The 17,123-nt window shown below is 40.5% G+C and overlaps 1 protein-coding gene across 7 annotated transcripts in view; it reads right to left on the bottom strand.

The window, feature by feature from the left end:
• Positions 1-17,123, bottom strand: part of KALRN (kalirin RhoGEF kinase) — a 515,104-nt gene that overhangs the window by 175,702 nt on the left and 322,279 nt on the right. For all 7 annotated transcript variants that reach the window (XM_075757089.1, XM_075757095.1, XM_075757087.1 and 4 more), the window contains exons 14-15: positions 6,046-6,241; positions 326-492 (exon numbers count right to left, since the gene is read on the bottom strand). In XM_075757089.1, coding sequence (XP_075613204.1) covers positions 326-492; positions 6,046-6,241 — 363 coding nt within the window. The remainder of the gene's footprint in view (positions 1-325; positions 493-6,045; positions 6,242-17,123) is intronic.

Here is a 17,123-nt window from a genome sequence, read left to right as displayed (position 1 = left end):
GGATCCCAAATCAAATCATTATATTCCCAGAACGCATGGAGTTTGAGGCGGCTTCTCTAGTTGAGAAGTTATGGGGTCATTTCTGTGCAGACTTTCCATAACTATTCCTGAAGCCAAATATATGCACACTAGAGGGAACAGAGCCCTTCGTTATTTGTAAAGGGTCACGCTGCAATCTGTTAGCAAATCAAGTACTGTTAAGGAAAGGGGGATTAAGATTGTCCACCTCAAGGTATGTGACTTGGCAGAAGGTGGTTTAGCAGTTCGCATGTATGTAATGGCTGAAAAAGCACTTAAGACCCTGTGTGTGATTAAAAACTCTCACCTGCTTGACTTCTGCCTGTAGGTGCCGGAGCTGTAGGCACTGCTCTAACCTCTTGTGAGTTTGGTCAGCGTTAAGCTCCAGCTCATGCTGTTTCTCATGAAGGAATTCCAGCAGTTCTTGAACCTGTGTTGCAAGATCAATGTCTTTTTCACAGATCAGCTCAATGCCTGCAACATGCAGAGAGAGAGATCATTGCACTTATTTGATATTCCAGTTGTTACACAAATGCAAGCTTCAAAATTTTTTGCCCCCCAACACATTGATTTGCAACTCTCTGAGTAATTCTTTCTGACTAAACTCTCTCACATGTAATATTTGCCTTTCCCAGTTTCCTATTCTGCATCACTCCATTTTTCTACAAAGTACTGTTTCTCTGGTGATCATTGCTCATCTCACCCATCAGCATCAGGCTAGTAGGACAAGATTTAACCACAATCTTGCTCAAAAGCTTCCATGAGCATTGAATTAAAAAAAAAAAAAAAAAGAAGAAAACCTCTCCCTTTCTTACAGTAACTCAGAATTATTTCACAGGCTGACTTTCATCCAATCCTCACATACATACCAGAGAGAAAAAGTGGCTTAATACCACATTCCCCACCCCTTGCATCCTGCATGAAATTGATAAACCCCTGAATGACCTGGTCTGATTTGACAGCTGACCCTGACTTGATCAGGAGGTTGAAACAGAGACCTCCTGAGTCCCTTCCTATCTCCTGAATTTTCCTATGAGCCTTGTATGTGGTGGTTACATGAAATACAATGCAAAGCTTCATGTCTTCCTTCTTTCTTACACTGGTGTGATAGCATTGCTGCGTACATTACCAGTATAATTGTGAAAGTTTGGCCTGGAGGAAATACAGTGTCATCCCATGTTACTGTAATCCCTGTGATTATAAACTAATAAAGACCTGACTCTTCCCTTATTGAGGTCTACTGGAATTTTGCCATTGGCCTCAATACAGGGAGGATCAGGAATCTAATATAAAAATAATCAGATTGCAGTAATGCTGCACTTTTCTCCAAAGCCATTTGACTTCATGGAATAATAGGATATTAAAAAAAGAAATGTATTAATTAGAAGCTGCTGTACAAAAGGCTGGGACACTATTTTTAAAACCCATTTAGAATGATGCCTTTTCTTCCCCCTTTATCCTCCTCAGAGACTTGTGACTTTCATTTTCTCTCACAGCGATATCTACAGAGGACAGTACACAAAATAAATATGACCTTATGATTGACCCTATCCCCTTTTTCCTGGTTTCTGGTTTTATCAGAAAAAGCACATGGGAATGCAAGTGATTGGCTTATTCCCTTTCCCAGCCAAAACAAAACAGTTTCTTCATTACCAAAGTGGAACGGCCCCTGGCTTCCTATTTAGAAATTTAATATATGTTTCTATTCTTGGGAGTGAAGTTCCTTTCAATTGCCAGACACCAGGCATTGTTGCTACAATTAGCCTGCATATGGTTCTGTATCCTCAGGACATGATGGCTTTTTATATGCTTGACTTCACCACACCTATTTGATATTAAATGCATAGTTTTCCTTCATGCACACTCAGCTGGTATGGTTTTGATTGTGCTAACTCATCAGCAGCAACCAGTGAACTGCCTGGGATGCTATCCAAGGGCAGCCTGTGCTCCCTATGATGAATGATCTGCCCTTTCTTGCTTGTCATATGTCACGCAGATTTATTCTACAGTGCCAGCGCACACGGTGAGAGCACCTACTCTTTGAGAAGATTGGTTTGCAAAATAGAAAGCCTTGTTTTCAGAATAATTTCATACATATTATCTTTACATCGTGTCTTGATAGATAGAAAAGCACAGCTGATTTTCTGATAAACTGAACTTGGTTGCCATTTTCGTCTAACGTCTTGAACAATGCAGCCGACAATAAGTGAAGCATGAAGAATTGAAAATGTTTCAAAAAATATTACAGAAGAGTACTGAGCCATACTAACTGGCATCCTACAAAAGATACATTGCAAATAGCTCAGATATAACTAATGTGAAATACTATTCAGTTTAAGGAAGGGGTATTGCTTTTTGACCTGTACAAAGCTGTTTTGAAACTGCTTTGAACGTGTTCTTAAACCTGTTCTTTGAACCTGTTCACCTATTAAAAGCCTGTGACGGGAAAGTTTAGTATCCTCTTCCTTGCAATATAAACTATAGTTATAACTAACTATAAATGACATCACAAATAAAATGAAATAGATTTGCATTTCCCTTTTAAGCAATGCAATGCTGGGAAAAGTCATGAATGATGTTAGATTGACAACCAGGAAACAAAAGGGCTTTGAATTTCCCTTATAACATAGGGACTGGTCAAATTTCCCCAACATCAGCTTTGCAGTGTATTTCTGCCTTGACTTGGACAACTTGCTTCTAAGACATAAAAAGGTAGCTGTGTAAACCACGAGCGACTTCTAACTGTGGTGCTCATTATGACAATGATACTGACAATGCAAATGGACCTTAATAACCAAATGAATTTGTGCAATCAATTAATCAGCTATTAGAGCATAACTACTTTCAGTACCAAGAAGCAGAATGACTAAGGTGCATATGCTAATGAATTACATGAACATGTCATCACTGCAGCTCGGGCCGAGATGTTAAATCACTGTTGAATTACGATCCTAAGCTTTCCATATGAAATGGATTTCTCAGAAACGTCCGAGCTGCCACTTTTCGAAACACCAGGCCCTTTCAACATATCAAGTTAGACACCCAAAAATCAATATCCATTTTTGAGAATATTTGCCCATATATTTCGTTTTGCTATCAGTAGTAGAGCTACAATCAAACTGGAAAAATAGAAGATAGGTTAATTGAAATAAAAAGTACTGGCTCATTAAAAAGTCCAGTCTTCTTGCGAATACTGTTATTCTCTAAATGCAAATATATTTCCTGAAGGACACAGATTTTAGTGAGATGTGAAGACAATTTGAAAGTACAGCAAAATTTCAGAAAACAACTTGACTTCCAGGTCTTACATATACCCTAATAAAAAAACCCCCAAACCAAACCAACCCTAAACCCACCAAAAACCAAAAATCATTTATTTGAAGAATAATTATTCTGATGGTGAAGGCAGGCTAATCCAAACCAGGCTCACCCACATGTGCTGGAGTAGTGGAAAGAATCACAGGAACATGACTCTGAGTTGTATGGAGCTTTGGAAATACCGGACTTGCATAGATGCCTTGCATGCATGGATGCCCTGAATATCTGTACAGAGTCTGATATGATGCATCACAGGACTACTGTATTTATTGTACCAACACAACAATGTTCACAGGGATTTCCAGACACTCCACAGCCTGGTAAGAATCACTGCTCCAAATCTGCATCGGGCATGCAAAAATCATGGGTGAATGTCTAAAACCTTCTCTTTCCACCTGCAGAAGATTTCCAAGTGAAAAAGACATCATGCGTGGAAAAACCTGGATGTAATTTTATCTGACAGACTTACTAGCTTAAAGACCTCCAAGCCAAATGCCAGAGTAATCAAAATTGAATCAGTTTCCTGTGTGACATGATAAAAAGAATAAAGCTCAAAGAGAATTATAGGGAAGGAAAGAAACTTGGTCAATTAAGAGTGGCTGGTTAGGTAGAATGTCACATTTTTTCTGGCTTTATCGTCTATGGCTACAGCTGAGTTTTGATTGCAGCAGTGGTGACATTGCACAATAGGAAGCAGCAATAGCGGCTGATTTCCCAGAACCCCTGCAAGTTCACAGCTCCCGCAGTTAGAACAATCATCCTCTAACTTATGCACTGAATGACTATGACATAGGATTCAGGAAGAGGGAGTAAAATTAAATGAATTTTTTATGGAGTATAACTGTCCTTTATTGAAATAAGAAACAGGAGGCTCCCAAGAGCAATCTCTCTCCCTTATTTTGCCATTCTCCCAGCATTTAGCATTCTGTGCATGGCAGACATGACCATTACATTTGATTAACTACAGTTACTCTACATCCCTATGAGGCTTCTGCTTCCTTGCCTTTGGGAGCAATGGATTTTTTATTGGGTAGGCTTCATAGAAAGTGATCTTAGATAATCTTATAAAAACATTTTAAAACTCACTTCGTTTAGTTGCTGATCTTTTGTCTGCAATCCAAAAGAAGTTGTTTCTGACTTCTTGACAAACACTGATTTTTTTTTTTTTTTTTCCTAAAATACGTCACTGAGACTCCTGACTGTTCTCTCTTCTGGATCATATTCCTTACCTCCCATGGATTCCTACTCATATTAAGATTTTTCCAAGATGAGGGCAAGGAAAAAAACCCACAAACATCTTAACTGATGTATTAGGACAAGTTTTCTATCCCAGAAAGCAAGGGAGCTGAAGCACAGGACCAGGCGTAGCGTGGGCAGATCTCATAGAAGCTCACGCACATGGTTCACACAATGCACCGGATTGTCTAGTTCACAACATACTCTTGTAGCAGTCCTTAAGCCTCTGCTGAGCACAGCTTGCCAAATCAGGCTGAATACTGCCAGATTTTCTTAAAAGGTGGGTGCCTAGAGGTAAAATGTTTGCCAAAGAACAAACCCATAAAAATCCTTTTTATTTTGAAAGTGCAAATTGGGAGGGAAAGAACAGGAATTGCTCTTACTCTGCACTCTTTCCAGACGTTATTGAAGGTTAAAATACTTCATAAGTAACATTCACTTCTGCGCTTTACTCAGTGATTAATCTGAATTATGATATTCCTTTTCCAAATGCAAAATGCAAGGATACAAAAATCCTGATTCATAGAATATCTTAGAAATAGGATCCTACTGCTGAGAAGCAGAGTAAAAGTATCAGACAGACTCCCTAGCAGTATGAATCAAGTCTGCCATTTAAGAGCACATGCCAAAGGCTTTTTTTTTTTTTTACATCCAAGTTGCTACCTTTAAATTTCAAGCACACACTAAAAAGGAAAATTCCAGTACAGTTTATCATACTCCCTTTTTATACAAAATAATTCCAATTAGAGCTAGCTGGAAACAAGAGTTCCTTTTCATGACTGGTTTCAAGGCTCTCATATTTGGATTCTTTCCCAGAGAGCTCTTGGATAACTAGCTTCTTTCTCCCCTCACTCCTCCATCTCTCCCTTGGGCATGTCTGCACCCTGAAATGTGGCACAGGGAAAAGGTACTCAAGTCTGCGGAGAACGAAGCCAGCACATCTGGTCAGTTTGCCTCTCAATAAAGTCCAGTGGCAGAAAGGTTAACAAGCTTAAGAGTCTAGAATGACTAGATTTCATCCAGACGTGAGGTCTGACCAGCCAGCTAAAGTATCTGTAACTCACGATTCCCTGCAGTGCTTGTCCTGAGCTGGTGCAACGACAAGGATCTGCCAGTGTAACTTGTCTTGCCCTCCCCTCTCCATCCACTTTGGAATTGATCGCAAACTCCATCCTGCAGTTGTGAAACTTTCTGAATGAAACTTGAAAGTCAGCTTTTTTTCTTCAATGAGTTTCAGTCTCAAAGAAACAGCAATTTTTGACACGTAATCCTGAATCAAAGAATTGCCAAAACTTGTAGACCAGTTCTGGGAGTGGAAAGACAGGATTTACCCATACTTACTTATGATAAAAGTTGATGTGTTTGGTATGTACTGGGGTATCTTTGCTTGATATGCATTTTTGGGGTTTTTGTTTTTTCTTGGTTTTTGGGTTTTCTTCTCATATGAAATAGAGATCAAAATGTTCTGCTCACCTGAAGCCTGGACCTCCATGATGTATTGGTGTAAATCTTGTCCTTGCTGGATGACTTCAAAGGTCATGTTGTTCATGGCCAACTTCCGCTCGGTGTGACGCTGCAAACGCTGCTCGGCCAGAGTGAGGTCTTCGGTATTGAAATCGTTCATTTGTCTCAGCAGATCTTCATTCCAGGCATCTAACTCTGCTGTAACCTTCATGGGCAGAAGACAGACACTGTATTCACCCAAGATCAATGAAAAAATCTTACTTTGAAATTGTGTTTTAATCACAAAATTACTTCACATTTTGACTCTGATCCAGAAACCCCCACACCACAGCCTCAGTACACTCTGTATCCTGCCCATTTAATGGTCACGCTCAACATTTTGCCTAGGTAAGGATCCATGGAAAGATTATCAGTCCAACAAGAAACCTGACACCTTCTTTTTCTCTTACACATTCCAAAGGGCGCTGTAAGAGAAGACCCACTGTATTCACATGGATGGTAGAGATAATGTTTCTGAATAAATTCAAATTTCAATGAAGAAGTAAAGCTTACAGAACTGCAAAAGAATTTGTAACACCTATGACCACATAATCCCCAAATGGCCTGAATGCTTCTAAAAACATTTTGCAACACACTGTATGTTACCTATTACAGATAGAAATATTATTTATTCTATCTTCGTAGAAGAGAAATTACAAGCTCCTTCCATTAAGTCCCCAAACAGGAATAACTAATACATTTTCAGAATTATTATTATTGATTTAATGTATTGTGAACAGTAGATACCCATTGTTCACAGAAAATGCATCATAAGACTAAATATTTTATTATGAATCTGTGAGGTAACCCCCACAGCACTGACTGCAGTTGTGCAATGAGTCCTATGCTGTGCTTTCAGGGACTTACAGTCTTTTATAAGGTACTTTCTGTTACCTTCAGTGGACTTGCAAATAGTCCACGTATAACTTTTCTCTCCTGTGGATCTGAAAGCTTTCACACTGAGGAATGAATATAAATAATTCACTTTTACAGATGGGGAAAGCACAGCACAGAAACATCATGCTCAAGGGCTAGGTAAATCACCAGTAGAATCACGAATTGTAGCTGGCTCTAACCAAAGACCTATATAACCTGCCAATAACTCATGGGAACATGCAAAATGTTCTGTTGCTTTCCTTGCTTCCTGATTATAACACACAGTCTGATGATTTCAGCAGTCCATTTATGTATCTTCTGCATTTTACATTTTAGCCCACGAGTAGCCAACTGGTATCAGAGTCCTTCTGTGGTTTTGCCTGTTCAATTAAAGCAAGATCTAGCCTCACCCAAATAGCACAGTCTCACCTCAACCTAGAGTCTCCTACTACAGACAAAAAAGAGGGAACGTGATAGTTAGTGACAATGATTGAGGGAGGGGGGACAAGGGAAATGGCAATTAAATCATGGATATGGGCTAGTACTGTGCAGAATACAATTTTTTCAAGTAATTCAAAATTATTATATAAATGTCTTAATTCTGATTTTTAGGTCAACTCCTCAGGAGAGCTAAAACTAGGTATCTAAAGTCACACTTGTGCACCATATGATGTCATGAAAAGTTCTCTGTTTCTCACTAAAAGTGCTCTTCAGTGCCTGTGTGCAGTGAGATGCCTAACTTCCCAAGTAGCCAAAATTAAAAATTTTCCATTCAGTTTTCTTTCCAGAAAGCATACATTATATCCAACGCAGGCACAGGAAGGCAACCCAAATGGACTGGCTCTCAGCTCTTCTTTCATTAGCATGGATGGGAGTACATGGTTTTGTATTAGAAGGGAAGACATAGGCAGGTTTTAGGCTCTTTTTTGAGAGAAGCAGAAAAGCAGATTTACTCAACCAAGAACCTGGGACCTCAGCTGCAGAGCGTGGACATCCTGAGGGGCTTCTATTTTTCTGCAGCTTGTTCCATTGCCCATTCCACTCAATTACCTTTAAATAATTGCTATCTCTACAGTCTTTTTGGCCCCACTCCCGATTCCAGCAGCTTCTGATTCATTCACACGTCATAGCTGGAGTCCCTGGACTGTGGAGACTTATTGGCAGATTTAACAGTTATGGAGAAATGGTCAAAGTAGATGCTGGAGAAGGGGTTTACTAGATACATTTACAGTACGAGACAGATCCTCAGCTAAGAGTAATCAGAACTGAGGTGGTCTTGACCTTGTTTCAAAATACAAACAATAGAATGAATTTAGAGTAAATGCAGGTTCCTACTGTCATGACAGTAACACTCAAAATTCAATGTAAAGCTTTTTTTGCTCATAGAAGTTAACGGAAAGGCATGTGATATAAGTGAATCAGAGGAATTTTATTCTTTATGAGCTATTAAAAATATTGTCTGTTTGAATTCATTGCATTGATTGTCAGGCTGCTAAAACATAATCATTTGAAATTATGCAAGGTTCACAAAGTACTTCCCAATTTCCTCTGAACATTCCCATGCATGTGCACTCAGGAAGATGTCTAAAAGCATTTATAAATGACAGTAATAGAAAAGTTTAAAACAATTGAAAAATGTGTTGCATCAGTTTGCTCTTGTAGTCATGACAAGGGGATTCTAATCAGAACAAAATCTCTCCATCCCATTTATGTCTGTGGACATCATCTCCAGGACAGGAAAATACAAATCCTTTGGAGGGTTGAACTCTCAGGGGAGTTGAAGATGGACATGTGAAGGAATCAACAGGTGCTCCCACAAGTATGCTGAGATCCAGTACTTCTACAGAACTGCCTGGGTAAACCTCTCTGCTGTGCTGCTGTTTCTCTTCATAACCTTTTCACTTGGCTGGGGAAAGGGCACTGAGCAGCATTACTTTTATTGTTAAATATACAATAATTTCCACACAAGCACAGCAAAAAGGCTGTTCCTGACTGTACTGCTTTTTGCCCCATAGGCCTGAGTGTCCAAGACAGGTCTTCAGCAGAGAGGCATCTACAAACACTCAAGAAAAGGATTACCTCCCCAGGCAACCAGTGCTCCTGACACTCACGTTGGCAGCCAGCCTTCACGAGGCTCCCCACACAGGAGGAGCTGCACCTAAATATATACCTGTCCTATTAGCTGTTGCGAGGCATTGAAGGGTTTATGCTCCATTATTCACACTCCGCAGTTCAAATCAGTGGTTTAAATTAAAGAGGAAAGGACGGTACAGGCAGTCAGGACCCAAGCTGATAAACAACGTGGGATGCAAGGCTGGCCCGTGGTGCTCCACATCATATCACCAGGACCAGGAACAGGCGCTGAGACTACACCTGAGTGGCTCTGGACAGTCAGACAGGTCCAGTGGAGCTTGTTAGCCCAGTGCCATCTCTGCCAAGGCCAGGAGCACAGCCACCAATGGACGGGAGAAGGAAGGCAGGCAGGCAGGAAGTTGCTTCTGAGTGGGGGCTGATGAAGGAGTGATAATCATCCCATGTGCTGGGTGAGGGGAACAGAGGAAGGAGTCAGACACAGCGAGAGGTGGAACATCACAAAATTTCTCAGGCAAAGTGCGTACAGGAAGGTTGGGTACATTGCGCTGAGTAACTGAGACAAACAGATGGCTAGAAGAGAATCTAAAGCACATGAAGGCAAAGAAGCAATAGAGAGCTGTGAGAACAACCCAGGTTTCCTGAATCCCAATCTGGTGCCCCATCCCAGAGACCATTCTGCCTTGCATATCTCATTAAGACATTTCCTCTTCTGTCTGTACAGCCAATGCCTCAAAATCTCAGCATTTTTTGTACTTCAAACTGGACTGTTTGGAAATGGTCCCAGAGTCTGAATTTGAATCCCTAACTAGTTTGACTTGGGTACAGGGAAAATGATTTATTTTTCTTCAGGAAGAGGCTGTAATTAGGCAGCTCTGTTAACTGCAGTTGTATATTTTTCAAGTCTAAAAAAGAACCTTGGATGCTTTCACAGATTGGGTCAGGCTTTGACACGTATGGTGAAACTTGGACTGCATCAGACTAAAGCGTTCGATCTCCTAAGGTGTGGTAAGAGCCAATTGCACTGGGCCTGTGTCAGGAATTGTCTCATAAATGAGGCTCACTTGGCCATGAACTTGTTTAATTCCCTTTTGACTCAAAAGAATGGCTGATTAGAATTTACTCTGTTCATCTGCTAGATTTTTGGTGGGAAGAACTGACAGCACTTCTTATGTTTATTCACTTTACTTCCCAGTGTTTGTGATTCTAAACAGACCTTAGCATCCCTCATGCGCCCTGAAAGAAGAGAAACCCTGCCAGAAGGGAAGCCCCAAACTCTGCTCTGTTCTGCTGTGGCACAAGAGAGAAATCATACCAAAGCAGAAGGGTCAAGAGAGCAGCAACAGTGGCAGTGCACAGGTCTGCATCAGCAAAAGCAGCAGACCTATCCTCAGGTGCCCACACTGTTCAAAGAAAAGCTGCACACATGCCTTTGTGGAAGGAGCTACACTCCTTCCTTGCAGGTCAGATAAGGTTGGTGGCCAAGAAACAGCTCCATGTTACTAAAGGAAGGTACAGTGACCCCAGAGTACAAATGGGAAAGACATGACAAAGCTATTGATTGACAATGAGCCTAGACAGGACGTTTCTTCATTCTTCACCCGAAACAGATTCTCCTGCAGCCATGATAACAGGGAAACTAATGCTGGTAGTGAACCTAATCTAGATTAAAAGAGCTACCTGAAATATCCTTACCAGAGCAGCAGAGGCAGCACAAGAGTTTACTTCAGCACGTGAGCAAATACAGGGTTTGTGCTGAGCTCCGTGGTACTATCACAAGGCTCTAACAGATATACAGACTATGTCAGCCAGGTCTGCGTTTCATGCAGACAGTCTAGACCACAGTCTAGACCACATACTCTTTAAGCAGGCATCCTCCTAAAGCAGCAACTTAATATACCCAAATTCCCACTCCTGCAATACTGCTGTATTTGACGCTTCCTGGATTTATCATGTTGCAACACCAGCAGATAACATGACTGAAGGGAGAGAGACATGTTCATCTTCAGTCCTGGAGAAAGAGGAGAGGTATAAAGAGGCACACACTTGAAAAGTAATAGCAGTAGTAGTAACAACAGTAGCAGTCCAGCCATCTCATGCCTACACTGCAGCCTGCTTGTGAATTAGGCCAAAGAGCCTACCCAAGCCGCAGCAGCTGCTGTGCAGGCAATTGTACGTCGCCATAATTTCATATCTAAATCCTAAGTATCTTTGCTGCTGAGATTTTCTACAAAATAGTGCTGCTGAGCCTTGAATGCTGCTTACTTAGCCCTAAATTCAGCATTTGACACCTAAAGTCATCTTGTTTAATGCCAACCAGAAAATTTTGTTTGCCAATTGAAGGAGGTGAAGAGGGGAAATGAGGAATCAAGCAAAAGAAAATAAATGTTATGAATCACATAGGAGCTGATATTTTGAAGTATGGGCTGGGGAAGGGCATATGAGGAGGAGGGAAATAAAGTTCTATCTTGGGAGCAGAAGCTACCAACACAACAAGAGTGAGCTTGTGAGAGGGATCTGAAAAAGAGTAAAGACGCTTGGGAAGAACAAGCATATGTAGGAGGCAGGTTGCAAGAGAAATGATGGTGCAAGTAGGAGGAGGAGTAAAGGTGAAAAGAGTGGGTAGAGCATGGGGATGAGGCAGGACAGGAAGAATAGTCACACAGGCACAGGGCAGATATGTGCACAGAGCTCAGAATCAAGAAAAGGGAATATCTACCTCATTTCAAGAGACAAAAAGGTGGGACCCATACATCTGGGATGAATAGAGAGTGAGGGTGGATGAGATGAGAGGTCCAGGAAAGAATCAATAAAGGTAATTCTGACTCCTGGATGCTGAAGCAACATCTGCAAGAACAGAAAGGGGTTATAATGGAGTAAGGGAGATGAGATCTCTAAGGCACATGCTAGAGATTGGGCACCAGGGATGCCAGGGGCGACAGCACTCTGCTCTGCCTCAGCGTTCAGAGCAGGCTGGAAGAGCAGAAGACTAGTTGTGACAGCATAACTGCATCTACAAGCAAATACCAATGGTATATGGTAGAGGAGATGTAGGTAGGAAAGGGTGAATGGAACTGTCACTTCTGCAGATCACGTAAGCAGGAAGTTTGCTGTTCCTCCTTCTCAGGCCTCAGTTCAGGCTGACGCTGTGCAGTATGACAATACTGTCACCCATTTTTTTGACAACAGACAGAAATGCCACACTCGCTTAGTGGGGACCTGGGCCACTGAAGTGTGAAAAGGCTGTCACAGTGATGATTCTGCTTCAGTGCTTTTGGGTCCTGAATCCCAAAAATGTCAAGAGGAACAATGGAATTCAGCTCCAAGAGACAGGGTGCCCAGGACAGCTTAGTGCCTGCCTTCCCATAAAATGATGTGCAGTTTGAAAACTAGGTACATATGGAAAAAACACCCCAGAAGCTCACTGAGTGTGAGACATTATAGGATTCCAGTTTATCAACAAAAGAGACTGAAATTTTTCTTACCGTTCCCTTTCTTTCAAATGTATCTCAAGATCTCTGTAACTCTTATTTCTAATAAAGAAGTTCACACCTGAGTGTCAGCTATAAGTCAGTGAGGGGCTATAAAACATCTTGTACCCTCACACAGGCAGCTAATTCACTTGAAAGATTCTCCTAGTGTTACAAACCTGGAATGGGAAACTCAAGTGAGTTGTAAATAAATAACAGTGAAGTAAACTACTGTCTGAAAGCTGGCTCCTGTTCCTTTCCAAACTCATGCTCAAGGATGGATGGGAACAGCCAGGAAAGCCAGCAAGTGAAATCAAGGCTGAAAAAATTAATTAGCAGGTAAAATGGAGCCAAAGAGATTGAATGGTGGAAAATTAGATATCTAGCAGGTGAAGATTTTAGTGATCACGGGGCTTTTTGAAAGATAACAAACAGCATACAAGATTGTACAGTGGGAACCCCCATAATCCCTTCCTTGCAGGACTATGTCTTGGCCTAGGAATCACGTTGCTCTAAGACTACAGTGCACAGGCTCTGTCTAGCATTGCATAGATCCACGCACATCGCAGGAAACAAAACAACACACGCAAGGGAAGGAGCTGGGCAGCTCTGGGAAAGGGACAGGGAAGTTTCTTTGGAGGTAACCAACAACTGTTGCCAGACAGGTATTAGCCAATACCATACCTGTTCCCAGTCACAGAGTTTTATAGAGGCCTACAGGTGAATCTGATCATCTCTCTACAAAAGATATAAAGAAAAAATATGCAGAAAGACTCGACAGCAGTAATTTTGTTAGGGGTTGCAACTCAGTGCATTTTACCATTAATTTCTTATGCATTTACCATTTTACTGTATATTAGTATTCATTCAAACAATGGCTAATAAGCCTTCATATGACTATTTCTGAAGGTAAGAACAAAGTATACTTGACGGATTTTACTGAGGATATAACTCTGGTACAAGACTGTGCTTCATATGTACAACGTGCTCAGTGTGGTGCCAGAACTGCCTCTGTCTGCCAGCTATTGTCCCTTGAGTCTTACACCCTATTTCCTTGTAGCGGATCAGCTACCACATTCACATTGCACAAAATCTCCCGAGTTACTTGGTTGGCTGCACGAACACAGTTGAAATCTGCATCATATTGAAAGCCCAACCATCTAATCCTAATGATTCCATCTTGTCTTGAAATGTGCAATGACTTTGTAAAGGAATAAAACATATCAGGCATCAAAACGTTTCCTAAATAAAGAATAGGTTGTCATTTTATGGTTTTAAAACCTAAGGCAAAATAGCCTCCCATAGGGATAGCTAGACTCTCTCATGTTTCTGTTATGCCTGTTTCCAGGTGTTGTCATAGTTTGGATTTCATACTTTACCCCAAGAATCCAGAGTGTAAATATCAGTCAATATAATGAGATTAAGGCAAGAAAGAACAGGCAGCACATACTATGTGCCTGTGGGTTCGTATCCAAATTTATATCTGCCAAACCTGCCTTGACTCAAGTAGAACACAAAAGCTGCCTGTGCAGCTTACAAGTCCTTAGAAGTCCTAAATGAACGCAGCTGGTCTGCCCTGCCAAAGAAAAAGGCAGGTGGCTTCTCTTTACGTAAAATACTTTTCCGGATGACAAAATCTAACAATAGTTGGCAGATTTCACTGAAGTACAAGAAAAGGTCCAATGATGTCTAAATAGATGGAATTAAGTGTTACTTGTGCAGTAATCATTAATTCTGAAGTTTGTCTGGACACCAAACCTCTGTCAAGAAGAGAAGATTATAGAAAAGCTCGATAACCAGGAGTGCCACAAAGCAGATGGGCACAGTGCAAGTAAAGGAAGGAGCGCCAAAGGACAGGGCTACACAGTCTGTGGCGTGGATTTCAGTGTCTTTGGAAAACAGTAAAAGCAGGAAAGTTTCCAAAGAACAAATGACAGTCAGACACTTTCTAAATAAAACTAAAGGCCAATCACTCAGTTGCCATTCATGAGTTTGAAAAACTCCTAATACTTCGTTTGCATCATTAAATACAAAGGAGAGAGAGAGAGAGAGAGGATAGTAGGGAAAATTAACAGAATCAAAAATGTTTGGTACCAAAACTGGATGGAAAGAGACAACACAAGATGTAGCTATTCTCTGAGAACGAGGCTCTAATGTGCAGCCTTCCCTAAAGCTGTTGGAAGCAGATGGGCTCCCACAGCTACATTCCTCTGGCTTCCACTAGAGAGATGCAAGTTTTTCCTCTCACCAGAGTTCCCAGGGAAGGGTCCTCATCATAAAGAATTCCCCCAGAGCACAAAACCCCAAGAACCAAGGGTGAAAACACAGACTTGAGGGGGAAAAATGGGAAACTCGATGCTTGACAAGACAGAAGCAGCAAAGAGGACAAAGGTGTTCATGTTTGGGAGGTGGAGGGCCCGCTTTTTGCAGACGGTTTGTGCGAGTGCAGGAAGATTAACATGGCTGCAGCAGGTAGAGGGGTTTCATTAGGGAAGTGTTCAATATGGCACTGTTCTTTGGAGAGATGCAAGGAGGCTTCACCAGACCAGAAATAGAGAAATTCTTTTGACAATCATACTGGTACACATTATTTCACCTTTCTTAATCTATGCAGGATCTAGGCTATTATGGAAATTTAGAACCCAAATATATTTCTAATCATAACTCAAGATACTTGTCTTTAAGTATTTTCTCTACTAATTTCCTGGTTTAAATTTCTTCTGATTTAAAATCTTTTTCCCTTAAAAGCTTGGAATAGTTAACCATCAGAAATACGCATGCTTTTTAATTATGGTGATGAAAAAATCTTTTTGCTTCTCAACAATGCCATGAGAGAATTTTGTTAATTTTGACAAGAGTTTCCTACTGACTTGGAATCTTTATTATACGGCTGAGGCAACTGACTACAATCTACCTTCTAAAGATCATTATTGTGTCAATTTGAGTCAATTCAGCTGTTGTTTGAAATGGCATAGCATACACGTGTCATTTAATATTTCAAATTGCCTTTCTATTATCCACCAAACTGGGTTTTTTGTTTAAGCACTAAATAAAATTTAAGATACTGACCTGGATATATTTTTTGTTGCATGTTTAGTTATAAATTAAATGTCATAATTATTCTAAAATAAAATATTTTGCAGAAAGAGACAGCTTTCTAAATAAAATCATCTGCCCATAGACTCCCTATGAAATGTGTTCTCAGATTTCCCTGTAATATTAATCTTGCAGAGGGAATTCAGATGTTCTTATGATAAAAAACCAGCAAATCTACAGTGACAACTAAGTGGTGATTTCTTTAAAATCCTTTCTAGCTAATCTGATTTTAGAAGACTCTGAAGCACATTTCCAATTTTAAATATCTTAATGTATCACAGCCACTCCAAATGTGTCTGAATACAGAGGAGCAGGATTCATGCAGAAACAAAACAGAGGGATGCACACAGTACTCCCATCTCTGGCACCGCAGATGGAGGGGACTAGGATAAGTCACATCATCTCCTTATGCCTCGATTGCCCCATCAGTAAAGCAATCCATGGTGGCAGCAGCCTTTGAGATCTTTGATTGAAAGACTATGTACGAAGAAAAAGAATTTGAAAACAGTGGGGGTTTTTTTGTTTCTTCTTAGATCTTTACTTAAATCAGCATAATTCTAGGTTCAGATGTATATTTGCAGTGAAACAGGCTGAGATGTTAATGAACGGCTCACATGGGTTCACCATATACTGCCTACATACACATTTGGGTGTTTCAGAAGCACATACTGGGTTTTATTTTTTTGCTTAATTTTTGAAAACACAGGTGCCATTTATAGGTATGTACAAGTATATGCATTCACACCCCGTTTATATCTTTAGAGTAAAAGTCTCAATTATTCAACATTTGCCACACCATTGTATCAAAATATCTTCTGTTTAAACATAAGAGATTCTACAGTTACTGCAGGCTCCTGAATTTTGAATGTAGCATTCTTAAGGCAAAGTATCTTATTTGACATGGAATACATACATTTATACTTATACACACATACTCACAAAGAACACTGTCTCTCAATATCAAGGAGGCTGTATATAACTGGTAAGTAAAATGAAACTATTCTAATTTACATAAATAACAAGCATTGTTGAATAGACTTCAGTACGATACCTAACTATGCAGTTACAACAGGAAAGCTCAGATACTCCTGATTTCTATCTCTGGCATCCAATTACAGATCAAGAAACCTAAACCCCTCTGTTTCCAGCCTTTTATTCCAGTATAATTCATCATGCCATGTCTTAAAATAAACACAAAGTATAAACACAGCATTCTAAGGCTCCCATTAATTAACAATACCCACCTTGATATTACCTACACATTTAGAAACAATATTTTCAGGAATATATCATCATAAAACACTTAAAGATGCTCCATGAACCGAACGAGCACCAGTGGGATACAGTAGGAGGAACACAGTCCAGAAGGGACACACGCGCTGACACATGGCTTTCATGGATTTTGTGCACAAAATTTACCTGTTGTTCTTTTTGCATCATGTCCTATCAGAATTACAGCAAGTAATTCATGAGATTGCCTGGAGTCTCTTTAAAGTTTCTCTGTTCAAGAATACC

Source organism: Balearica regulorum, chromosome 6, assembly GCF_011004875.1.
Source record: "Balearica regulorum gibbericeps isolate bBalReg1 chromosome 6, bBalReg1.pri, whole genome shotgun sequence".
Lineage (NCBI taxonomy): Eukaryota > Metazoa > Chordata > Aves > Gruiformes > Gruidae > Balearica > Balearica regulorum.
Note: the sequence above shows the minus strand (reverse complement) of the source record. Positions and strands in the feature narration are given on the sequence as shown.